We start from the raw sequence: 21,061 nt of genomic DNA on the forward strand, positions 1-21,061 counted from the left end.
GTTTTTCAGAAACTATGTATTGCTGTTTATTGTGGGTTTTTTTTTTTTTTTCAAAGTTATAGGAATTATCTTGCACCCTTTAATTTACAAAGGAAATATTCACAAATCAATGCTCCACCTGGATCTACAGTTAGTCCCATAGGCCCTAAACAGATGCAGCCTCTTCTTTGGGTTCCCCACATTCCTGACCTTCCCAATATTTGTGTTTAGTTCTTAGTCTCTTAATTTTACAAATCTATTATTTAAAAGTGCAACAAAAACCTTTTGTACAAATCATATTCCCTCATTACTAGTGAAGGTTCAGATATCTAAATATTCTCCAAAGTTATCACTTACCAATTAAACTAAAATACGCGCTATTTAAAGATTGTCCAATTTGCTTTAATTAAAATCTCAATAATTTAAAAATTATTTTTAAAAATCAGTAGGTAAAATCACATGGCTTTCTAACCCAAAGAGTCCTCTTTTCACTGTGCATAAAAACACCAGTAAAAATGTTTGTGCAAACCAAGTTTTAAGAGTTAAATGAGTTTGAAAATTGGCATTAGAAATCAGATAATAGAAATTAATAATGCATCAGCCACCAGGTCATTCTCTCCCACTTTCAGAATGTAAGATCCTTGCAGCATTTAAACAATGCCAACCTTCAATAGTCATTTTCTCACAGTAAATTATTAGTGGTATGAATTAGTATCAATATAAATTCCCATCAAAAGACCTGGAATGAAACCTCTACTTGCAAGGTTGTTCTTATATTTAACAATTAAACAATAGTTAATAATGCCATCTTGCTGTAATATTAAGGTTAATAAAAATAGCATTTCCAGCCCTAGCCAGCTTGGCTCAGTGGATAGAGCGTCGACCTGTGGACTGAAGGGTCATTGGTTCGATTCCCATCAAGGGTATATGCCTGGGTTGCAGACTCAATCCCTGGGGGCATGCGAGAGGCAGCCGATCAATGATTCTCTCTCATCATTGATGTTTCTATCTCTCTCTCCCTCTCCCTTCCTCTCTGAAATCAATAAAAATATATTAAAAATAAAATAAAATAGCATTTCCACTAATCTGTAACTGTTAAACTTGTTAAAATATTACTTTTGCAAATTCACATTCTGTTAATTTCTTACAGTCCATTGTAGAGAGCCCTGCAGATACTGAAAGTTAAAATCATCTTGCTGTAAAACCAGGCTCTTCTTGACAAGTCCCTGGGAAGAGATTTTCCACAAACTCCCTTTAGTTTAATCTATTTGATTACAGTTCTGGGAGTCATCCTCTCCTTCCACTCCTAACTAAAACCCTTACACTTCTCACTGTTCTTTGCTGGGCGGGCGGGGGCAGGGGGGGGCGGAACGGGGAGGCAAAAATCTCTAACCTATCCTACAAGGCCATTCTCTCCCTCATATACTCACCCTTCAATTCATGGAATTTATCCTGCTCACTCTGTCATTGAGTATTTTCATATGCTAAGCTCCCTGCTTGAAAAAGTTACCCTGCTCAACATCTTCCATATGTACCCAGAGAATTCCTGCTTATCTTTTCTCAGAAGACTTTCTTGTGCCACCTACTCCTTGAATAATGTGGCTAGTTTACAAACATCTTTTTCCACCACTAGACTAAATGCCCCATGAGAACATGGAGGGCCATTGCTGACTTCACTCACCACTTTATGCAGGCGCTTGGCAGACATAAGCAGTCATGAAAACATTATGAATTAATGAATGAAAGTTAGACATACATATTATGTCTAATTTACATTATTTGCATCATAAATTGTATACTGTTAAGAATCTGATAAATTAGCAAATAAAATTTCTGATAAATCTAACAAATAAAATTTTGATTTTATAAAATTGTTAGAACTAAATTATGTGTAATTCTAGAAAAAAAATCAAATAAAACTAATTCATTTTAATACCAGAGCACTGACCTTGTACTGTCCTTAGAAAATAAAATGAATAAACCTCTTCACACTTATACAAGTTCTCTTGGTTGCCTTTCCAATTCTCATTATCTACCTAATCCTTACTCTCCTGATTTTGTTTAGGGGTTCATCCTTGCCCCTTCACTCAAGGAAGGCTATAATGTTATTGATTGATCTAAGTTAATTATGGTGGTCCCATGTCCCTTGTCAGTTTGGAGGTGGACACAGAATATAGTTCTGGCCAATGAGACATGAGAAGGGGCTTCCAGGGAGGACTTCCTCAGTCATATGGAAGAAATTATCTTTTTCTCCCTCTGGACAAAGTTGTACCTGGCTGTGTAGTAGCCATCCTGCAACCAATGTATGGAAGAGCACAAAATCCAAAACACTATTGAAAACATAATTGGAATCTTATCGAACAGTGTATGGAACTGCCCTAATATTGGATTTTTTGCTTGCTTTTTACTTAAGTCTTTTAAGTCAGTATTTTTCTGTTTTCAGGTAAAGTCATCTTTACTGACAGAAAACAAAATTTTTGGCCTAGGTTCCTCAAATGAGAAAAATTGCTTCAGCTAACTTAATGTACAGAAAACGTAACAGTATTCACTATATAAACCCAAGAAGCAAAACATTTAATTAGGAACCTATAGAAGAATTTTAGAACTTTAGCAAGCTGAAAACTGTGAAAATGATAGATAATTATGAACTTAACTCATTGGATTACTAAAAAGATTTCACAATTAATTATACTTCTCCAGTAAAAGCTCACTATAATTTATCATCTATATTTTGAGAAAGGGAATCTGTTTTTACAGACTTTTTTTTTTCTAACTGAAAGACTGTCAAATACATTATGAATTTTCAAATAATTAAAATGTACTTGGCATAACTTTCTGCTAAGACCAACATGACTAATAATAAAAAATATGATCATTATTTTAACTTGAAAATGCCAGGAGATTGGGCTGAATTTATATTCATCTTATGAAATAGCTTAAAGGTACTTTTCTGGATAAATCCTGGAGATATATTTACTGGCCTGTTATTTATCTTATTCTCACAAAAGTAGATGATAGAATGTACACCAAATCTAGTTACTTGCTCTTACTAGTAATGAACATGACTATGATTTGTAAAAGCAATTATTTCTTGTGAATATGAAATGTAGGTGTTCTGGCTTTTTATTATTAAAATGTGAGTGAGAAGTAGGTAACTAGAGGATATTTTCTAAATAATCTATTAATACACACTTCTTGGATATTTTATACTTACTTAACTGATCTCTTCTTAAGAATAATTAAATAGCCCAGATTACTTTTACATTTTTCCAATTCTAATTTTGTTATTTTTGTTTACTTTTTAAGTCTATTATTTTGATGTACAATTTACTTGAAATAAACTATGTCTATTTTAAGTACACCATTCAATGCAGGTAGGAAGAGTATCTGTGTAACTACTTCCACAATCAAGATACAGAATATTTCCATTACTCTCCAATATTCCTCGTATTCTTGCCCATCACAGTTCAGTACTCCTACCCCCAGGCAACCACTGTTTGTCTGTCTTACAGTTTCATATAAATGGAATCATATAGCATGTGTTGGCATGTATTATTTCTCTTTGGTAATTATAATAGGTCCTAGAATAACATAATTTTGTTCAACATTATAATATTGATGATATGCCCTAAGTACTTAATTCCAGTTTTTATCAATTAGCCTATGGTAAAATTAGTTTTAGTATATGTTGGTTCACTAAAGTCATAGGAGCTGTCAACAACATTAAGTGAAGACATACTGTACCTAGCAAAGGGTTGCTAGAATGTGTGATAAGTGTATGTTTCTTTATAAGAAACTGCCATGCTGGTTTGCAAGGTGGCTGTATCACTTTGCATTCTGATCAGCTATATGCGAGACTTCTAGTAGCTCCAGATTTTCACTATTTACTATATTTCCAATATCCAGATTTACAATATTTAGTACTGCCAGTCTTTTTTTAATTTTAGCCATTTTAATATATATGTAGTGGCAATTCACTGTGGATTTAACTTTCATTCTTTGATGATTAATAATGTTGAACATCTCTTTATGTGCTTATAAATTTCCATGTCTAGATTTGCCTCTGGTTTAAAGTCATCTAAAAAAGTATATTATTTATTTATACCTTGAAAGCCATACATGAGTAATTCCCTCAATACTATGTGGTTTTTTAATAATAACCAAAAAAGTCATTATAATGAAATATGCTTATATACAAACTAGAGGCCCAGTGCACGAATTCCTGCTTGGGTGGGGTCCCTCAGGGTGGCCTGCGGGGATCAGGCCAAAATCCGCAGTCCAACCCTGCCTGCAGCTCCTACCTGCCGCTCCCGCTCATCCTGGCCCCACTGCGCCTGTCGCGGGCTATCGCCCAATCAGTCCTGATCGGGAGAGGCTCGCTCTGCTGCAGCAGCACTCACCAGCTGTGAGTCTGTGTCTGGCGCCCTCCCAAGAGGAGTGGCCTGGGGGATCAGGCTGAAACTGGCTCTCTGACATCTCCCGAGGGGTCCCAGATTGCGAGAGAGCGTAGGCCAGGCCGAGGGACCCCACTGGTGCACGATCAGGGCTGGGGAGGGATGCGTGAGGGCTCCAAGGTGTGTTCGGCCTATCTCGCTCAGTCTTGATCAGCCAGACCCCAGCAGCAAGCTAACCTACTGGTTGGAGTGTCTGCCCTTGGTGGTCAGTGCACATCATAGCGACTGGTCAACCAGTCAACTGTCTGCCCCCTCGTGGTCAGTGCACATCATAGCGACTGGTTGATCAGTTGCCTGTCTGCCCCCTGGTGGTCAGTGCACATCATAGTGAGCGGTTGAGTGGCTTCAGCATATCATTAGCATATTATGCTTTGATTGGTTGAACAGTTGACTGGTCACTGGACAACCGGACACTGGACAACCGGACACTTAGCATATTAGGCTTTTACTATATAGGATATTAAGGGGATATTTTTTTCTAATTCAGACTTGTTACACCTAGACTACTCCTTTCCTGCTAACTTGTAGACATTTTCTGCTTCCTGATTTCTCAAATCCATGCACTAGTTCTAATCTAGCAGTTAGTGATCTTATTTCTCATAACCTGTTTTCCCTGTCATACAACTTACTTTCTTTCTCTTAAACCACATTAGTAGTATAGGAGAACAAACAAGAAATCTATGGAGATTTCCATGAATTAGTAAGTCTGAAGTTTTTAGAACACCAGAAGAGTCCTCAAACTTTAGTTGGGCTAGAAGTCATCTGGAGATATTTGTTGAAGTTGAAGGTCAAATTCTCAGGCCCCACACTCAAGAGATTCTTAATTCAATAGGCTTGGAGTGGGGCCCAGCAGCCTGAATATTAAGCACAGAACCCAGATTATTCTGGTGCAGGTGTTCTGTGGACCGTACTTTGGGAAACACTGCAGACCTTTGCCTGCAATAAGTATATGTTGCCTTTGAGTGACAAAAAAGGGAGTATTCTGTTCTCAAGTAGATTGAAATTATGTTTTACAAAGTGGGGTGTACAAGCCCATTGAGACTGGACAAAACAACCCATTGAGGAAGGAAGAGGATATTAGAACTATCTTTTTATCTTTAAAAAACTGCTTTATTATCAATGTTATATAAAAGATGGGCACTTGGCACATGTGTGCTCAACAGAGAGGGAAAGTGAGAGAGTCAGAAAGGAGACACCATCCCAGCCAGTGTGGCTCAGTGATTGAGCATCCACCTATAAACCAGGAGGTCACATAGTTTGATTCTTGGTCAGGGTAAAGCCCAGGTTGTGGGCTCAGTCCCTGGCAGGGGGCATGCAGGAGGCAGCCAATCAATGATTCTTTCTCATCATTCAAGTTTCTATCTCTTTCTCCCTCACCCTTCATCTCTGAAATCAATAATCTACACTAATAAAAGAGAAATATGCAAATGGACCATCATTTCACAACACCCACCAGCCAATCAGAAGTGTGTATGCAAATTAACCCAACAAAGATGGCGGTGGCCCTGCCCCCCAGCCATTCCGGGCCTCTGGGCAGCATGCATGCAGGCGCAGAGCGGCCGGGCGGGGCAGGACACCTGCTATGAGGAGGAGGGTGGGGGGCGGAGGGAGCTACAGGAGCTGCGCTCCGGCCAGAGCGAAGACTGAAGGCTCCAGCTGGAGCGAAGATGGAAGGTAGTGGCCAGAGCAAAGGCCTGGGTCCTGGGTGCTGGAGGAAAACCAGTGCTGGCAGCCAGTGGAAGGAAGGCCTATTGCACGAATCTTCATGCAACAGGCCTCTAGTAAAAATATATTTTTTAAAAAAGAAAGGAGATACCAGTAATAAAAATTCTGAAGCCAGAGGAAAAATAATCAAGTGATAAATGATTTAGCAGACCAGAAATATCACAACTTAAGCTAGCAGAAATAAACTTATTTTGTATTTCAGAACCCCCCAAAAGGCTCAGCAATTTGAGCCACCAGTTAACTCCAGCAAGTGGGGCTGAAAACAAGTTGACTGTTTTTTATAAAAAACAGTTAAACCCCCAGACGACTTCCCAAACACCAAACATTCAAGGCAGCTATATACTTCTACCATCAGGAGAGAAGACGGGAGATTTGTACTGTAGAGGGGCTAATCACAAGAACTGAAATCAGAAGCACCAGGCAGATCAGAGTGTGAGGGTAATTTACTGAAAAGAGGAAAACTGAATGAAAATCTACATAGTGAAAGTACAACTATTAGCTCCCTGTTCCACTTGGCTACTAACTCTCAAATTGGCAGATTCTATGTGGTGAAACTGATCAGCCCCAGAAAAAAGATCTACAGACACTGACAATTAGGGACCTTCCCCAACTTCCAAGAAAAGGCCTAGTGAAAGCCCTTTCCAATGAAATCCCTCCCTCCATAAGCACACCTGTGCTCAAGAGCTTTTCAATCAGCTTTTAGCTCTCCACTTCTATGTATTGGTAGAGGATTAACCATCTTTAAGAAAAGCATGTAACAGGAAAGACCAAAAACAAACACACAAACAAAATACCCAAGTAGTTACAGAAAACAGAGACAGCCCAGAGAGCAGAAGTAAAAATTTCATTGTATTGGAAGGCAAAGAAAAGGAAATATCCCAGATAAGAAAATTAGAAGATAAGCTTAGAAGATGCAACAAATCAAAATAGGAGTTCCATAAAATTAGAACAGAAAAAGTAGAGAAAAAGAAAAACTGTCAAAAAATAACAAATAAGAGAAGTATGAAACTTTTCTGAGTATCTTGCACATCTTGGAAAAAAAACTTTGAACTCTGAGAACAAAAAGATTATTTAAAATATTTTCAGAGAGGAAACGTTAAAAGCAGGTCATCTACAAAAGATGAGGAATCATACTTCTCAACAGCAGCACTGGAAACAAGCAAGAAGCAAAGGAGCAGTTTCTTTAGAAGAAGAAATCATTTTCGAAAATCTCAAAAAATTCTGCCATTTTCTCTTTCTCAAAAAATAATTGGAATATGTGCACGATAGAGTAAAGAAAGAAAGAGGAAGACTGGGGAACTAGGAGAAAAGGGTCCAACAGAGGAAAGAGGGAAAGATAGTCAGGCTAATAGTGAAGGGAGATCTCAGGACAGAGGCCATAGGAACAAACAGTTCAAACTGGAGCAAGAGGACAGGGGACTTCATTTTTTCATTCATTTCATTATCTTCCTCATTGTTTTCTTCACCACTGTAATCACATTCCATTAGCGATAACACATAGAAACTATATCAAAAAATAAGTAAATATAATTATTAACTGCTGAGAAAAAATAAATATTTCTTATAAAAAAAAAAGATGCTATCCTGGATAATACAAAAATCTACACAGCTTAATGCCACTTCTCTGACAATTGAAAGAAACTACAACTAATCCACCACAATGCTAAACTTAGAAGTTATGCATCTAGAGCACATATTTTCATTTTCCATTTACTTTATATCTTATGCCCATACATTTTTCTTAATACCTTTTCCAACCCAGGGATATATATGTTTAGCCTATACACCATAGTGGCAGGTACTATCAAATTACTAAAACCAACCAAGTAATTCTAAAACCATCTGATTCAAGTTTCAAAGGAATGGCCCATAGTTATGGCATTCCAGAGTTTGGTAAGAAATTATGTCACTTTGGCCTTTATCTCGAACTTTTATTTTGCATTTATGATTGACATATAGTTATTTCCCCTTGGCTCCATTCTGAGCTCAGAGGAGACTTTTATACGTTAACTACCTTATTTTACCAACCATCTTTATCCCATTGTAATAACCTTCACCATATTCGAGTCTTTTACATTCTACTTCATTTTTATATTACTTAACTAGAGGTCCAGTGCACGAAATTTGTGCACGGGTAGGGCCTTCCTTCATTCCGTGCCACCCCCTGGTAGTCAGCGCACATCATAGCAAGCAATCAAACTCCTAGTCGGTCAAATTCCCAAGGGGACACTTTGAATAGTAGGCTTTTATATCCTATACTAGTGGCCCGGTGCATGAAATTCGTGCATGGGGGAGGGGGTTCCCTCAGTCCAGCCTGCACCCTCTCCAATCGAGGACCCTTTGAGGGATGTCGGACATCCCTCTTGCAATCTGGGACCACTGACTCCTAACTGCTCACCTGCCTGCCTGCCTGACCACCCCTAACTGCCTCTGCCTGCCTGCCTGATCACCCCTAACTGCCCTCCCCTGCTGGCCTGATCTCGCCCCCAATGGCCCTCCCCTGCCGACTTGATATCACCCCCAACTGCCCTCCCCTGCTGGCCTGGTTGCCCCCAACTGCCCTCCCATGCTGGCCTGATCACCCCAACTGCCTCTGCCTTGGCCCCCACCACCATGGCTTTGTCTGGAAGGAAGTCAGACGTCCGGAAGATGGCCGGTTGACCCGGTCTAATTAGCATGTTACCCTTTTATTAGTATAGATAATAAAAGGCTAATATGCAAATTGTCCCCACGGCAGTAGTTCGACCGACGGGGAATTAGACATGCGTTGACCACCAGGGCGTGGCGAGGAACATGGGGGGTCGGTGACGCGATGTTAGCAGGAAGTGGCAGTGGAGGCGCTTCTGGCCCCAGTGGGCCCTGACGAGAGCAGGACCGCAGCGGGATGGTGAATCAGGTGAGCAGGCAGTGCCAGGCCAAGGTGAGTGCAAGTGGGGGCCCCCAATCACCCCACCAGTCACCCCACAGATGGCGATCGCACCCGCAGGTGGGATGGTGGAGCAGGTGAAGGGGGCGGCACCATGCCAAGGTGGGGTGCCAGGGGGGGGCTGTGGGGCAGCAAGGCTGGGGGCATGAGCTGGGGCTGTGAGCCTGGGGGCGCAAGCTGGGGCTCAATACCAGCAGGCCACCCCAAGGGACCCCACCTGTGCATGAATTCGTGCACTGGGCCTCTAGTATATAGATAATATAAAATTTCTAAGTAATCTAAATTACTGTTTAAAAATTTTAGTGATCTAAAAAGAGCTATTAGTCCCAATATTCCTAATGTGTTGTCATAAAAGAGAAAATAATTTGTGATTCTCCTGAGTATGCCAACTTGTTCATATTATTGATTAGGTATTAAACCTATAAATAGGGCATTATCCTGTGATTATCAACAAAGCTTTAAAAATTTAAATTTTTATTTATCAAATAATTAGCTACCCTTATTTTTCCCCTCCAAAAGGTTCTATCGACACCCAAGACCAACATTCTGTTACCTTATCTCCTTTACTTCATTTTTAAAAGTGATAATTAGAAAAATATTTACAAACTAGAGGCTCAGAGCATGAATTCATGGGGTCCCTTGGGGTGGTTTGTGGGGATTGGGCCACTGCCGCTGATCACCATCCTTGGGGTGACTAGCAGGGTGATGGGGGGCCCCTGCTCACACCTGCCTTGGCCTGGCACTGCCTGCTCACCTGCTCCACCATCCCACTGCAGTCCCGCTCTCATCAGGGCCCATCGGGGCTGGCAGCACCTCCAGCGCCACATCACCAATGCCCACCATGTTCCGTGCCGCCCCCTGGTGGTCAGCGCATGTCTAACTCCTGCTTGGTCGAACTCCTGCCCATGGGGACAATTTGCATATTAGCCTTTTATTATATAGGATATAGTTATTATTGAATCATTCCCTGAGTTTTATAAATTTAAACAACCCTTTAGACTCTACAAATTGTAAAAAGGAAAAGAAGAAGCTGAAGAATTTCTTGATCATCCAGTTTTAAGTAAATTGCTCTCTATAGCCAAAGAGCAAAATAGCAGTGACATTTTTATTTACACTCAACCTTTCATCTAAGAACATGTAATCTGTGACCATTACCCCAATTTTACCATGAAGGCATAGAATTACAGAGACTGAACTGAAGTCAAGAGGTTATCTATACTAGCTTCTATCTCCAAGAATGACTGCAATTTAACAATCCAAGAGACATGTCCATCTTCTCTATTTTTTAAAAATCTCCAGGGAAGATGTTACAATCTGCCTTTGCAATTTGCTCTGGTGCATAGTATCCCTTGTTTTACTCATATTCCAAATCTGTGGATAAGAAAGAAATAAAAACTGGTTTCCTAGCTTCTCAGTAAATGTTCTTACCCAGTTGTGGTTATAACACAATCACAAAAATAAGTAGGTGAGTGAAAAAGACACTACTCATCTGTTTCAAGCAATAATTACTTTAAAAATAATTTGGAATAACAAAATGATTTACATCTATCTTGACATCACCAACTATGCTAGCCAAACAATTTCCTGAAATATTGTTTCTTTACCAAAGTAATTTATATTGTTAACACAATAAGCATACTCATTGTTAAACAGCTGAATGTTTACATTCTATATAATGCCTTCTTAATATTTCATTTTTAGTTGACATTGATATTTAGAAGGAAAAAACACATTTCAAAAGCCATAAAAACTTTGAAATTTATACTTCAATATTTGATACAAAATTACCTTTTTCATTGTTTCCTTTCCCACTATAACCTCATGCCCATCTTGCCCCATGCCATTCTTAAAGAACAGAATTCGGACTGAGGTCTTCCCAGTAAGTTTCTTCATTCTAGTAGAAAGAACAGGCTTGGTTTTCTGTCTCTTGACTTCAGTAGGAAGCATCAGCCCATTCATTGTCCAAGTTACTTTCTTCATTAACAACAGATGGTCTAGAAGAAAATTTTTTTAAAGTCAATATTTGGCTTCAAAATTAAAAATGGACACATTGTGATTCCCCTCCCCCTATTACCTATATCATATACACTGGCCAGTCTCCATTTAGAAGCTGGTTTTTTGAAATGCTACCACCAGCTTCCCACTAACCGTGACATAAGCTGTAGCAAGCTGTCTGCTCTGATAGCCTGCATAAATCATCATTTCTGAAGGGAACAGATGTTCAGGGTATGAAAGAGTAATACCACTATTTAGTCCTAATTAAAATTCACCTTAGCATGCCTCTATCACTGATCAGATAAACTGGGCTGAAAGGGTCCAAGGTCCTTTGCTTACTATTCAACAACATGGGTCCTGGACTTTTGTATTCTTTAGGGTTGGGAAAACACTGTTTTTCTCTTTAATATGATTTATTATCCATGTTGCTTTAAAGATGATGACCTCCAAACAGTAACTTCATAAGTAATTCTTCCCTTGTGACTATAATGAAGGTGCCTTTTAGGACATTTTTGGTGAGAGATTCAAACTATTTCACTAAAAATGAAAACCAGGTTTGCATTAACAGTTAATTTTGACTTATACATTTTCAAAGATGCATGCAGAAATTTAAGTTTCAAAACTCCTACTAATATTAATGGGAGTGCAACTAAATTACTATGTATGGCTTTGAAAATATAAGAGTACTAAGAACAGCAGTATTGCATACTAAATTGTTGTCAGCATTCCTTTCTTTTCAAGAGGCTTCATTTCATAAATAAATAATTTTCACCTGAGTATTTTATTTGTGCATTCAATTTATTTTAGATAATGTTTTATTTTCATATAAATACAAAAGTGCAATGATCCCTCTTTCATCTGATCTTTACATTTCCTAATGAGAGAAATAAAATGTATTTGCATGTAACTGAATATAGCTGCATTTGTTCACCCCACATTCCCAATTAACACTTCTCTATTGTGATTCACTTTGCAAACAGCATGGCCTCTTTGACCCAGAAGCAGTATTTTACATAAAATCTACTAGTATTGATATGAAATATGAGCAAGTCATTATAAATAATCTTCTAAGTCCCAGAAGGGCTACATTAGATATTTAAAAAACAAAAACACTTGTCTTTCTCTACCTCCTTCTTGATTTCTCTCTCAATCTCTTTTACGTTCTCTCACACACATACTCACACACACAGGCATACAGACATATCCAATAGGCAGAAATATGAGCAAAACTTGCAGAATAAATTAAACTAAATTATAGTTATGCTTAAGGCTTCAAGAAAACATTTGTAAAAAAATATTTTTACAGAAAACTAATAGTATCTTTGAAAATAAAATTTAAAAATCTCTCACTGGGGAATAAAAGTTAATAAATTTTTGTGGTTTAATAGGAGTTTACCAAGAACCTGGATGCCTCCTAAATGCTTTGAATGGTGGAAAGGTTATAAACCTTAACACTAGGTTTGAATCTCAGCTCTGTTACTTAGTGACCCTAGATGAGTTATCCCACCCTGCATCTCTGATTTCTCATCTATAGAGTATCTAGTGAGTACCATTCCACCACCTTATGAAGCTTAAATATTTTATAGGTTAAAGTACCTAACACATTGACATTCTTTGTGTTTGCTTCTTCCCCCATAGCCCTGAAATCCTATGCTTAGTATGGAGCATTAGAGTATATCACTCATTACATCAGTCAGGGTCCAATCAGGAAAACAGAATCTTCCCTGAGCATTTGAGCCAAGGAGACTGACTGCAGAGAAGTGATTGTGTAAGTGATGGAAGAGACCAAGAAGCAACCAATGGACAGTGAGTCAACCCCGAGATTAGCACCAGGGTGGCAGCTGTGAACAGGACAGAATAGCATGTGCAGATTACAGCGCCTGGGGATGAGACAGACCGTACAGCCTCTCTAAAGAGGTGACATCTGGGTAGGAAGGCCACTATGATGAGAAGCTGGTCATGAAAATCCGGGGGAAGGTCATTCCAGGCAGAGTGAAAATCAAGCACAAAGTCTCTGAGGTGAGAATGAGCTTGGCATGTTTGAAAAAGAAAAATAAAATTTGTAGGTGGATAAAGTAAATTTGTATGTAGAAAGTGACCAGATTGTGGAGGCCAGGACACAAGGTTTAGATTTTACTCTGGAAGGTTCACAGCAAGGCACTGTATGAGGAAGAACTATGGCAAAGTGTAGACTGTGGTGGTGCCCCTCAGCCCTCATCTTCCTTTTACATTGGGCTAAATTCCGCTGCGATGAGTCCCAGCCACTGACACCTCACAGCTGCAGCCTTCTCCTGAGAACAACCCTTGGCTGAAAGGAACCAGCCACCTAGTCAGGAACCGCCTGTGAGTGATGACTTCTTCCCTCCTCTCGAGGTGCAGCCCACAGCCAATGACTGACTGACTGGGGGACACAACAACCATTCTCCTTGCCTCAAGGAGGGGTAACTCTTGGTGGTGCGTTCCCCACTCTGTAGTGTGTTTCCCATTCCAGACTAGGGCTAGACCTCAGCTCAAAACAGGGTTTGGCCAAGCTTCTTCCTCTACTGTATGCTGCTTCCCTCACTCACTTCCAGGTTTCACCTAAGAGTATTCCCGCACTAAGTCTTTTGCACAAAACTCCCCACCTTAGGCTCTGCTTCTAGGGAACCTGACCCTGGACAGAGTTAAAGAAGGGAAACCCAATTCTCAGCTATTTGTTCTCCATAGTACTATTAAAAGCATCGTTCCTTTTCATTCCCAGCTGGCTCATTTCTTTCTCAGTCTCCTATCTTATTTGATCTCCCTCCATTGCATCTGACATTCTATACTCCAATTACGACTGAATGTTCCTAAACATCAATTTTGTCATTTCCTGAAGACAGAGATATTGGAGTTAGCTTTCGAAGCTTTCCACTAATCAATCAGTCAGCCAATCTGTCTGTGTCTGTCAGATAGTCAACAAATATTTATTTGAGTCCATCCTATGTGCGAGACCTTGTGCAAGGAATATGAAAGACACAGTCCCTTTCCTTAAACTTGTGTCTAACAAAAGAGTTTGCCAACAATCTGACTTGTGTCTAACAAAAGAGTTTGCCAACAATTTGCCAAAGTGTCTGATTTTATCTTACCCTTGTTTAAAGCCAATCTGTTCATTGTCCCTTCAGTATGCCATTCATTTTAACCCCATCCTTCACCTATTCAGACTCAAGTCCTTCTCAAAATCCAGTTTAAGATCTTCCCTTATTATTTCAGCCCACAATGTCATCTCTCTGAATCCTAGAGCATTTGCAGCCTGTACCACCCATGAATACATTCATTTACTTGATAATGTTTGAGAATCTCCCACATGCCTGGCACTGTTCTGGTGCTAAGAAAGAACATAAACTATCTGAAATTTTATGTAAATGTTGTATAGGTATATATCCCATTTCTGCTTCAATACTTAAACTTTTAGAAGGTAGGAAACAAGCATGTATTTCTTATTACTTTGCTCCAGGTATAAACAAGTTTGCTACACATAATATAGTTATTAGATGTTGACTCTTCCTGTGCATTTAAATGTTCCATTGATAGCAATTTAATTTTATTTCAGGTTTCATAACATACCAATTGTTGAAAATACTTTATTGCTCGTGTATATGTACCTAGCATCTTTATGCCCTGCCTCTTCCTTTAAATTTTTGAAGTAAATTTTAACACAAATTAGAAAATATTTATAACATAAATTATAAGTAGTTTTTTAAAGGTACTCCTACTTTCCAGATCTTTGTTGATATTGACCAACATGGACACACCATTGAAAACATATAAAACTTTTCATATGAATGAAGATTTTAAAACCAACCTGCAAAGTGGCCTAATAAAATAATACCAATAATGACTAAAATGTATTAATATACTAGATAGGTAGCATAGCCCACACATTAAGAACATGGGCTCTGAAGCCAAATTCTCTGGATCTGAATCTTAACTTTGCCTTTTAATAGCTCTGTCACCTTAGAAAATTAAGTCAATTTCATTTGCATCGGATCGTAGAAACGGGAACAATAATAGTAATTCCGTTATTTGTTGTGTGGAAGAAAGAAATTTGTACAAATAAAACACGTATGTGTAAATACAGATCACAGTAATATTGGTGACATGATTATCCTCATGATTTTCATCAAGAACTTAGCATAGAGAAAGCTGTGTGTTAAATACTTTCTATGCACTAACCCATTTTATCCCCACAACCTTAGGAATTTTGTCACATTATCATTTCCATTTTATTAACAAGGAAAATAAGACCTGGAGAAATGAAGTAATTACACCTCTATCCAACATGCACTAGTTGGATCAGAGATAAGACCCAGGCTGAATGATTCCAGTGCTAGTTTTCTTAACCATGATACTATATAATACCTCAGGTGCCTAAAAAGTAACAAAAAATTTCTCCAACTTAAAATGACTGGATACCTCATGCTTCTTAATATTTCCCCACCTTCCACATAGTCCTACCTTAGCAACGTCTAAAAAGCAGCTGCCCTTAGTGCCCATATTTTGCTCCAAATGTCCTTATGAAAACTGCTGTGACTCTGTTTACAAATTTTTGTCTGTGGTCAATCAGAATAGTCTGAGGCAGTAGAACAGGGTTTCTCAACCTTGGCAAGTATTGACATTCCTTTGTTCTTTGTTGTGGAAATGTCATGGACATTGTGGAATGTTTACCAGCATCCCTGGCCTCTACCCTCTAGATGCCAGTAGCATTTTCCCAGTTGGGACAACCAAAAATGTCTCCAGGCATTAACCTGACTTACGGTCTCTCTGTATTTTGGGGAAAGATTACATTTTTACATTCGTGATTAATTAGCCTTTTCATTACCATGTCCCTCATTGAATTTAGTCATAAACCAGGTATCATGGAGGACAGCTCAGAGTAGAAAGAAGCAAAAAGCCATAGGCTTAGTGCATTACTATGCCTTGGCTTCAGAACTGTAGAAATTTGGGACTGAAAAAGACCTTAAAAATTATTAACTCTAACCACCCATTTCATTTACTGTTTATTCATTCAACAAATAAGTTCTGAGTGCCTACCACATATTCCCTGCTGGATACACTGCACAGAAAAGACCTCAGAGAGCTCTTGGCCTGTTTGGAAAGACAGGAAAGGAAAAGAACACACAATGTGTCATGGGCTAAGTCAGAGGTGTGCCCAGGGTATTGGGGGAGCATGGAGTACAGCTTGAGGTGGTCAAAAAAGGTTGTCCAGAGGAAGAACATGAGGTAGGACTTGAAGGATGCATGGAGTGGGAGAGAGAGAGAGAGAGAGAGAGAGAGAGAGAGAGAGAGAGAGAGAGAGAGAGAGAGAAGCATACTCCAGGTAGAAGACACTAGGTAGGTGAAGTATGATGGAACATTGAGGGGAGATGACACAGAGTGGTGTGGGGGTCCAAAATGCACCACCCCAAGATGTGCCTCAGTGGTATGCAGATTACTTTGAGCTAAAGGCAATTTTAGCTTCAGGCTCAGGAGAAACTTCTGTGTGCCCACCCTTAACTATTTAGAAGAATTTGAATAAAAGGCTTTGCTCATAATAAGAGATTATTAGAGATAACTTCTTTTGACATATCTAAGGGGAGGGCAACCTTCTATTTACTAAATGTCTGTTATTATCATGCAAAGACCCTTCAAAGCCCCCATGGTACAGTACCTCATCCCTAGTTCAGGATGTCTTATATATACCTCAATCCTCCTTTCTATCTCAGAACCTCTTATGTATGCGAGGTGTATGAACCTGACTCTCTTAAATATGTGGGGTTCCCGTGTGCATAATATTAAATTTGATTTTCTCTTATTAATACGCCTCCTGTTGATTTAATTATTCAGCCAGCCATAAAGAACCAGAGGGAAAGTGAAATTTTCCCCCTTCCTCACAGTGGCCATGGAGTAAGGAAGGTGGGACGTAGCCAGATCAGAGCCATGTGCACAATACTGGGAAGTCCCTCACCTCTCTAAGCAGGCCATTACATTGTTTGGACAGCTGAGGCTATTGGAAAAATCTTCCTTATGTTATGGCAAAATCCATTTCCCTATGAAACAAAACTATTGGGAACAGTGAGGAAAAGGACAGGTCTACTACAGCAGCATGTCTCGACCTGCTGGAGACTATTGTGCACATCACAGCTCTAAGGACTTCACCTTCATATGAAGAAATGTGGTTGAGGGCAGACAACAAGGGTAAGCATGATTACCTCCAAAGATGAGGAGAAAAACAAAATCTGATACTTCCATGCCAACACTGAGCCTGAGGATGCTCAACAAAGACCTGAGTAGATTTTAGTCCTGGTGAGGAAGAAGAGTAATCTCAGAGGCTGGGAGAGGGGAGAGGGTGGAAGGTAAAGTAATCAAATGTGGGGATTGTAGGGCATGTGGGACAGGGAGGCAGGCTGAGTATTAAAAAAGAAATGGTGTCATGTAAATGCACTTTGATCTTCTAGGAAAGCATACTAGCCATAGCTAACAAATGCTTTCTACACCTCTGTTTTTCCTTAACTTTCAAATCTTGAAACCCTGGCATCCCTCCCAGGACTGAAACTATCTGGTACTTTTGTAAGAATTACAAAACAGCCTCCCCACCAACGCCCCATGGTGGAATTAGCTCCACACTCCCTCAGCTGTGCACTACAGTGAACAGGATCTCCTTTGTTACAGCCCACCCTCGCTTTCAATAATACTTAATAAGCATCTACTATATGCAAAGATTGAGGGGAGAGAATGGCCAAGAAAGGGCATTCCTGAGAGGATGTGGGAAGGCTAAAAATCTCAGATCTATAGGTTCCTTGGAGAATCATTTATACCAGCACTCCACTTCTGACCATTGTCTGGTCTCAGACAAGCATTAGCATAACCATTAGCCTCTCTGCAATGTAATTATTCTTGGGCTGGCTTACTCTGGCCCCCTGCCAAAGGGAAACATTCACAAATCTACATATGAATTTGGGGTAGGGGATATTTAATATACTCTTAAAAGTCCACTCACTGTTTGCAGGCCAGCAGGCTGCTCTAATGAGGTCTATCCCCTCCCCTCTCACCACCAACTCCTTGGGATATGGATGGTTCACCATGGTACTATTTCATTTGGTTCTTCATTCATCCATTGAACAACATTTGTTGGGCGTCTATGAACTGCCAGGCCCTGCACTGGAAAATGATAGTGAATAAGGCAGCTATGGTTTCTTCCCTAAGTAAACTTGGTCTAGAGGAAACAAGAGACATTTATTTCACCAGCAATTACCAATCTGATTACAAAAAGGGACACTGAGAATGCAATGGGTGCTTATCCTTATTAGTGGGAGCTTCCACAGACAGTGGGACCAAATCCATGCCTACCTGTGCATGAATCTCAACAACAGGAAGCTTGGAGTTTGTTCCCCTTTGGAGAATTCTTGAATTTCTACCACATTGACAGTACTCTAAGCAAAGGCTCTATCCTTACACACCCAACTGCCAAAGAAGGGGTCCTAGTCTCACCTTATTACCTCATCCCCTCCTTTAAATTTGCTAGCCACACCTAATGGGTTCCAAAGCAATAAGGACCAGACCTATCCCAGTTTTCCTCTCTCAGGCATTTCTCTCTAGCAAGTTAAGAGCTTATTGGGTAAGGATGGGGTTGGGGGCTACAGTCTAGTGAAGTTCTAATGCTTAACAAAACCTTGGAAAGTACTTTCCTGATACCATTGTAATTTAACCTAGTTATAAATAACTGGAAAGGAGCGATGGGAAAGCCAAATATTATAGGCATTTATTTGTGCAGCTTTGCCAAGAAGCATGCCCAGTAAAGTCTAGGGAAGGTACTTACTTGTCAATCACATCTGGGAACAGGTCATTGGCCAGAATAGGTGTGGCCACTGCAAGCGCAGGAAAACTTAAGATTTTTTTAAAAAAATATGTTTTAATTGATTTTTAGAGAGGGAGGAAGAGAAAGAAAACATCAATGAGAGAAAAACATCAGCATCAATGGGCTGCCTCCTACACGCCCTCTACTGGGGATCCAGGCCACAATTAGGAATCAAACCAGTGACCTCCTGACGCATAGGTCAAAGCTCAACCAGGGAACCGCACTGGCTGGGCAGATTTAAGATTCTTAATCTCGTAAAGACAGTTCTCTCTCTTGTTGGTGTTTGACTCCTGACCTGTGGAACTCTCATGCTTCTGCTCTTTTGCATTCGCCTACATGGCTCACGGCCATGTGCACCACACATAATGGACTGGTGGACTACACCTAGCCTAATGCCAAATCAGACCCAGCTTCACCATGAAACAGAAACTCTGGACACTGGATTTGCTTCAAGCTCTCCGGAATCCCCAGCTGCACCTCTTTGAGGACTGGTTTAAGAGAAATGGGACTTCACAAACCCAGGGATGTAATTCCATGCAAATAAAAATGACTCATCCTCCCATGGGAGTCTCAGAAAACTTTTTCTTAAGATATCCTAAGGACCCCATTCCCACTAGCAATGGAGAAAGACTGTTCACGCATTTCCGTTAACATCCCCACCCGGTCGCATCCCAGCTGCTCAGGGACTGCCAAGTCCCCTTGCCTGTTCACAAGCTTACTCTCCTACAGCAAACAAAATGCCAGGCTCCAACCATAATTTATATTTTATTATGAAAAATCCACATCCCAGTTTATTTTCATGATTTTGTTTACAACCAAATCATGGAAAAGATAAAGTACCTTGCATCTTGCTTCTGTGTTAGAAGGTCTATTAAAATACCATTACATTTCCTTAGTCTACCTCAAAAAAAAAAAAAAGCCTCTCATAAAATTAAATAAATCTGGGTGCTCCTTGATTTCTACTTTGCATGTATCAAACCAAAAAAAAAAAAAAAAAAAAAAGAAAAGAAAAGAAAAAAGAAAGGAAGAAAGAATATGTTGCCTTCTTCTGGCACACAAAACAACAGAAAACTTGCAACTCCAAATCTATGAGCTTCTTTAAAATCTTATTTTTTAAAATGCATTCTCTGGTAGTTGAATAAGCACTTGAAAACACATTCATGCTGACGGTCAAGTAGCTTTAATGACATTAAATATGAACAAGCCGGTCATTTCATGGGTGCAAGATGAACATATAAAAGATAAATGCTCTGACAGTAAGAAAACATACTGTTATATTCAATTATATCATCTGCTCAAAGTACAATTGCTTCTATGTTTGGTAAATAGATTAAATCCAGGTCACATTCCTGTGTTCAACTAAGTTTCTAGTCACTCCCTTTTCTCTAAATACTTGTGTTCTTTGTTTCTGCACGTTCTTAAGTGTCATCATTTATTGCTATAGGCATGATGGCTATATTTAAGTAATAATGACAGTGGTTGTCATTAGATTTTAACCCAGTAACACTAGTCTGACATATCATTTGAAGTATGTCTTCAATTTAAATTTGATTAAAATTACAAACGTTTTATCTATTGTGTCAATCAAAATGTTGTCAATCTTCTGCTGAACTTTTCTATGAACTTTCTTGAAATAAGTTATGGCAGCTAAAAGTTAAGGCTAACCTTGGGCCATAAACATTTTTTAAAATATAACTCTTGGAGCCTTGACTGGGTGGCTCAGTTGGTTGGAGTGTTATCCCGTACACCACAAAGGTTGTCAGTTCAATCCTGGTCGTGGCACATACAGGAAACATACGATGGATGTTCCTCTCTCACATTGATGTCTCTCTCTCTCTCCACCCCCTCTCTCTTAAATCAATGAACATATCCCCAGGTGAGGATTTTAAAAAAAAATAACTCGTGGAATAGAGCAGAGCAAGGGCATTTGGGGTTCCTTTTATAAAAGGACTTGATTCTGACTTCCACCCCAGAAAAAATTACCAAGGCAAAAACCACAATACAATGAGAGTTCAAAGGCTCTGATTCAGATTTTCATACTATGCTGTCTACACAAGTGCTTGGCAGACATTTTAATTGAGTTGTATGCATTTTTAAAATCTCGGACAAAGCAAATACCTTTGGTAG

The 21,061-nt window shown here is 39.5% G+C and overlaps 1 protein-coding gene across 1 annotated transcript in view; it reads right to left on the reverse strand.

The window, feature by feature from the left end:
- LOC308233726 (doublecortin domain-containing protein 1-like) overlaps positions 1 to 21,061 on the reverse strand; it is a gene marked incomplete at its 3' end in the record, with an annotated part of 168,387 nt that overhangs the window by 138,449 nt on the left and 8,877 nt on the right. Inside the window, exon 4 of the mRNA XM_080640676.1 lies at positions 10,873 to 11,078. Within this exon, the coding sequence (XP_080496802.1) occupies positions 10,873 to 11,078 (206 nt within the window). The remainder of the gene's footprint in view (positions 1 to 10,872; positions 11,079 to 21,061) is intronic.

The sequence above is a fragment of the Plecotus auritus genome (assembly GCF_963455305.1).
Source record: "Plecotus auritus genome assembly, chromosome: 9".
Classification (NCBI taxonomy): Eukaryota; Metazoa; Chordata; class Mammalia; order Chiroptera; family Vespertilionidae; genus Plecotus; species Plecotus auritus.